Source organism: Trachinotus anak, unplaced genomic scaffold (assembly GCF_046630095.1).
Source record: "Trachinotus anak isolate AG129_WGS33_773 ecotype Australia unplaced genomic scaffold, CSIRO_AGI_Tana_v1 ptg000005l, whole genome shotgun sequence".
In the NCBI taxonomy this organism is placed as follows: domain Eukaryota; kingdom Metazoa; phylum Chordata; class Actinopteri; order Carangiformes; family Carangidae; genus Trachinotus; species Trachinotus anak.
The window spans coordinates 5,513,127-5,519,241 of record NW_027273856.1 but is presented as its reverse complement, the minus strand read 5'-3'; the positions used below and the strand labels follow the sequence as shown (position 1 = coordinate 5,519,241).

Below are 6,115 nucleotides of genomic sequence, written 5' to 3'. Positions count from 1 at the left end.
CTACTCATGTAGATGCTGATTGTTTTCTGGTTCTGTCAGATTGTGGTCAGAAAACTTTCAGAGCTCAGTTTTAGAGCTCATCATTCATCAGCTCAGGTGTGGTCAGACCACACTGTGCTGTGTCTTCCTGTCAAACACTCACTGCTGCAGACCTCCATCTAACTCACTGTAAGAGGATCTGAACAGTCATCAGTGTCTTTAACGGCCAAGAACAATCATATTCTTTTGCTCTCAGATACAGATGTATAGTGAGATTTCACAATATGCATCAACATAAAATCTTTTTGACAGTGATGGCAACTCCTCTCATCCACAAGCAGATTGATATGATGAAGCATCATCTCCTCTCTGAGCTGCTGTTCCAGATGTTTCCTGAGTCTATCTGGTGGCAGCGTACACAACATTTGGCTCCAGCTCTCTCTCTGATGCAGGCCTTCTGCTCCTTTTGGCTTTTGAATGGAAATTCAGTGCTGCATAGTTCAGATCCTCAGAGCCCTGATTCTGTAGATGAAAACATTTAGTCACTCATTTATCATGAACGAGTTTGTGAGAAAACACAAAACCAGACAACATATAAAGTGGACTTTGATCTTAATCTAAGGCTACATTTAGATTACCTCTCTGTGTTGTGGACTCTGTTCCTCTGTCTTTAAATCTGAATGACAGAAACAGCACATCTGGTCAGTTCATTGATCGGAAATATCACTGTTCAAACTTTTTGGCTAACAGGAAGTTTTATATCTGTAGAGAGTTGTGCACTTGCAACTCAAATAAAAAATGTACAAGTACCTGCATGAAGCTTCCTGGTTTTGACAACCAGAACAATGACGACTATAATGAGGATAATAATCGGACCACCGAGGATCACACTCATCACAGTTGATGGTTCAACGGACTCTTCTACAAGAAAGATAAATACATTTAACTTTCTGTTTCATATTCTGCATGAGCTCAGCTCTTATTTTGACAGACTAAAACACAGACAAGACAACATCAACAGTCTTACCTTGAATCTCTTGAACCTTTAAGTATGTTGCACTGACAATTACTGCCTTAACGTTCGGGTCAGCTCCACAGTAAAATCCACAGAAATAGAGTCCAGAGTCAGATGAATCAACACTTTTGATCTGGAGAAAGAGGGTTGTCATGTTGGATGTCATGTTAAATTTTCCATTTTTAAATCCATCACAGAATGAAACATTGCCATCAGAGCTCAACATGGAGGAGATGCAGCTGATGTTGGGTCTGTTGTCCAGTCTGAACCAGTGTATGTGACCAGTTGTACTGGAGTAGTTGGTACACTGCAGTGTGACTTCTTCACCAGACTGGACCTCCACAGTGTGAAACTCAGAGACAGAGACAGAGATCCAGCCTGAAACACACAAAAAGTAATTTATTCATCAACTTATAATTCAACAGGAACCAAACAAAGCAGGTAAATCATGTTATTAAAGAACAGTTTGTAAGTTTCCAGCAGATGAAGAAAGGTTAGTAATTGTTGCATTGAGGAAAAATAGTTAAGTGTACTTACTGCAGGTACAGAGTAAAGCTGCTACCACGTTAAAGTTCATCATTGTGCGTACAGTAGGACTGCACCACTTTAATGTTGGTGACTGAACTGTGCTCCAGTGACAGTGGTCTCAGTGTAAAGAGGCGGGCTGTTCCTCTGTTGATCCGGTTTCTCGGAATGACAATGCTCTGAGGAAAATGGCTGCAAAATAACATCTGCAATGAGAATAGAACAAGGTTATTATCTAACGTTTGTACAAGTCTCTATAGCACAAGGAGCTTTAATCTTTCCTATATCAGGAAACCTTAATTGGACTGGTTGAGAAACATCAGTGCAAAGAGATGTAACCCTGCTGTGTGCATTATGTTGTTGACAATATGCAGCAATAATGAGGTTCTCTGCTGATTTCGATATTTTCTACATCAGACATCTCGGAGTGTCTTATCATGCTTGTTTACACCATATCCACTTACCACAGGAAAGATCATGAATAACTGGTAACACTGGTGTGGCCCACAGTTTTATATACTTTCATCAAGAGTTGTGAGTGAACTAGAAGGAAGGAGAATTAGTCCTATTATACAGTTATAAGAGACTCCTGCACAATCAGCGATTTATATTTTCTGCGGTTAATGGTTCGAGTTTACAAATCAACATCCATTTTTTTGATTTGATCTCATGCTCAAACAAATCCCTAAAAATATGTCAAAGCCAGTAAATGTAAAATTCTGTTCTCATCTAATAATGAAAAATACTAAAAATACTGGACCTTATCCTAAAAAAAAGATAGTTGCATCATTCATTCATTCATTCATAGTATTCAGAAATGTATTAGAATTGTAATTCCCATATTTTCCCTAAATCAGACATTGAAATCTGAATTGTTTGGTATTTTTTAAACTGCTAAAGTTCATCTAAATGATGATCAACAAAATTAGCTTGTGCAGTGATGCTAATGTTAATGGTAAACTTTACAATAAGCTACAAAAAGTGCACATTGGCTTGTCTTTGCTTGATTATAACGTACACCCAATAGAAGCCGATAAAATGAATGTATCAGTAACAGCATTTTAAATCTTACCTGGACAGTGAGAATCACTGGATTAATGTTTGCAGTGCTCAGTAGGTTCAAATGTGAATATCAGTAGATGGATGGGACCTTCACCTACTGCAGGTTTGATGTGATCTATCATTTAGCCTTTAGCAGAGTAAATGTGTTGATTTGAAGCTGTGGAAGTGTCACAATGCTACAGGCATTTTTTCACAACAATGTAGAGAGGTGGGTTTGTGTGAGCGTGGAGCCTGATAAGTGTGACAGGTGATGAGGGGAGCAGTGACAGGGTTCGTGACTAACAGGATGCTCACTGATCAAGAGAGGTGTTCAGCACATGTACAAACTGTCTAGACAGACTGACTGAACCCGTTGATTTTAGCAGTGGAGCTCCACACTGGTGACTGAAAGTTGTCAGCTCAGCTTTGATTCATAGCTCGTTTCTTCCACATTAAAAGCTTATTAAAACCACGAGAACAACCATAGTCTGCCATGAACAATATGTGCTGTGTTTGTATCGTGCTGAATGGAACGTGACTGATTGGACCAGAAACTGACGGAACATCATTGTGATCGTTGCTTCATTCAGTCTTACCACACAGCTGAACATCAGACTTGTGTACACGTCTACACGTCTCTACAAATACAAATAAAATATAACCTCAATATGTAAAGTATTTTTATTCTCTGGGCAGATGAAGGCCTGGAGATCAAGGAGCTTCATCTGTTTCAGACCCCATTAAAGGAGCTTTTTGTCAGTTTAGCTATTGCTACATAGCTAAAGTTAGCATTAACAGCTGTTTACCTACCAGTGTAGAAAGTGCTAGTGCTGTCTCCAGCACTGGTTTTAACTCTTGTCTCTATCTCGTATTTTCATCTACTGCAGTTGGCACGCTAACTAGCTAACCCTAGCAATAGCAACTCAGTGTAGGTCTTTTAAACACAACAATGGCCGAAGCTACAATCACCACCACCAGGAGAACACTTACAAATAGCCCCTTTAATGATGCGGATATAGATCCCTCACTGATACAGACAGTGCTTTTTATCACCACAGTGAAACAACAGGTAACAATAGGTAGATGGGGGCTAAATGCTGAACAACAGATGTGTAATATAACAGGTTTTTGTCCCTTGTAAGTACCCGTTGTTCAGGGTGTGCTGTATATCTTATGGCAGTGGCAAATAAACAGGAAGTTATGTTGGTCCTTAAGCTCGTTAGCATGAAGCTGTAAGTTGTCCAAGACTCATCAAACATCAAAATGTACTTCTCATAGATTTAGCATGTCATTATACACACTTACTTTGACGTCACAATTAAAACATGTAGTTGCTGTTCTAATGTACAGTACTATCTGTTTTTGACAGGCTCTACAAATGTAGAGAAGCTGATTCATTTTGTCTTCCTGAGAGAAAAAAACGTCAGCCAGTATTCACAAGTTCATTTCACACTTTATTCTTGCACAAGGTGGAGTTAACAGGCCTCATGATTTTCACCCCAGCTGCGCTCAGACCGCACTGAGCTGTTTCTTCCTGTCAAACATGTGATGTGTAGCTCTCGCACACCAGTCGTATTCATTAGACAACAAAACAAAGAGAGTGGATTAATGCACATGTTCTGTGAATAAAGAATCTATCACAAAACTCAATTTTTTCCCTCCAGCTCCAGCATGAGGTGTGTTACATTAGACTCTTGTGTCTATCTGCTGGCAGTGTAAAAAACACGAGTCTCCACTTCTCCCTCTGATGCAGGCCTCCTGCTTCTTGTTGCTGCTGAACACAAACTCAGCGCTGCATCTTTCAGGTCCTCAGAGTCCAGATTCTGGAAGCAAAAGTGTTTATGGTCACACATCTAACACAGCTGAGGTGTGATATGAAATAATGTCATTCACTGATAAAATAGCCAAAGTGACTCCAACACATTTTAAACAAAACAAAACAAGACATTGAACATTCATTTATCCTTAAAGGTCCCATATTGTATGAAGAGAGATGTCCATGTCTTTTTTTATGATAAAGCAGGTTTAGGTTCTATATTAATACTGTGAAGGTATCAAAGCCTCAGTCCACAGAGAACTGTACACAGCCTGTATTTAGAAACTGAGCCTTAAAACGAGACATCAGGACTTCTGTGACTTTGTGATGTCACAACACAGCAGTCACTGTCGCGGTCATGTCCCAAGCCGGGTGTGTCTGAACCCAGCATCCAGTCTTGCAGGATTTTGTTTCTCTGAGTGTTTGAAATATGCTATATTTTATTTGATCACTCAGAAAACATTCAGCCAATCAGAAGAGAGTCTCAGAGCCTCTCTTCTGATTGGCTGACTGACCTGTTGTTACAAGAGCTCCACAGAGAGAAGCCTGAAAGAGGAGATGTGAAACTACACCGAGATGTTTTTTGGTTCTTAAAACCACAAATATATCTTCTTATGGATATCAACACTTTAAATAAAACACTGGACGAGTCTAAAATATGAATTTATGAAAATATGAATGAGACTCACCTCATTCTGTTGTAGATTCTGTTCTTGATTATCAGCTAAAAGATCGAAACAATACATCTGATCAATTAATTGCCACTTTTCAAAAGAATTGCCATTAACAAACAGGAAGCCTTAGACTTGTTCATCATACTGACACAACTTTCTTCACCAAGTACCTGGCTGAAGTTTGCTGACTGTGACAGCCACACCAATGGCAGCTATGATGAGGGGAACAGTCACAGTGACCAGGATCACACTCAGGCTTGTTGTTCCATGAGGATTTTCTATGAGAGATGTTATTAAATTAGACTTTATGTACATGTATGTGCTTTATCTCCAGTGGCTTAAGATTTGATTAATACATAAAAAGACAGACTGGACTTTATTTGTTGGAAACAGCTCATCTTTAAATGTCAATGTCTTGACATGAACCTTTACATATGTTGTACTGACAATTACTGAGTTTTCATTCATGTAAAATCCACAGAAATCAACAATGACGACTATAATGAGGATAATAATCAGACCACCGAGGATCACAGTCATCACAGTTGGTGGTTCAACAGACTCTTCTACAAGAAAGATAAATACATTTAACTTTCTGTTTCTTATTCTGCATGAGCTCAGCTCTTATTTTGACAGTGACTACAAAGGTACATATCTGCTTCTTCCCAACTAAAACACAGACAAGACAACATCAACAGTCTTACCTTGAACCTTTAAGTATGTTGCACTGACAATTACTGCCTTAACGTTCTGGTAATCTCCACAGTAAGATCCACAGAAATAGAGTCCAGAGTCAGATGAATCAACACTTTTGATCTGGAGAAAGAGGGTCGTCATGTTGGATGTCATGTTAAATTTTCCATTTTTAAATCCATCACAGAACGAAACATTGCCATCAGAGCTGAACATGGAGGAGATGCAGCTGATGTTGGGTCTGTTGTCCAGTCTGAACCAGAATATGTGACTGATAGTACTGGAGTAGTTGGTACACTGCAGTGTGACTTCTTTGCCAGACTGGACCTCCACAGTGTGAAACTCAGAGACAGAGACAGAGATCCAGCCTGA

At 39.4% G+C, this 6,115-nt stretch overlaps 2 protein-coding genes across 2 annotated transcripts; both read right to left on the bottom strand.

The window, feature by feature from the left end:
- Positions 1 to 363: 363 nt before the first annotated feature.
- On the bottom strand, positions 364 to 1,391 carry LOC139622210 (uncharacterized; the record flags this gene model as incomplete). Its single annotated transcript, XM_071479442.1, has 4 exons — positions 364 to 501; positions 618 to 655; positions 790 to 929; positions 985 to 1,391. Coding segments are annotated over 4 exons (708 nt in total), but the record flags the coding sequence as incomplete, so codon positions are not given.
- LOC139622209 (uncharacterized) lies at positions 1,389 to 6,115 on the bottom strand (the record flags this gene model as incomplete). The annotated part of the gene is made up of 6 exons (XM_071479441.1): positions 1,389 to 1,725; positions 1,984 to 4,383; positions 5,066 to 5,100; positions 5,221 to 5,328; positions 5,613 to 5,616; positions 5,729 to 6,115. Coding segments are annotated over 5 exons (657 nt in total), but the record flags the coding sequence as incomplete, so codon positions are not given.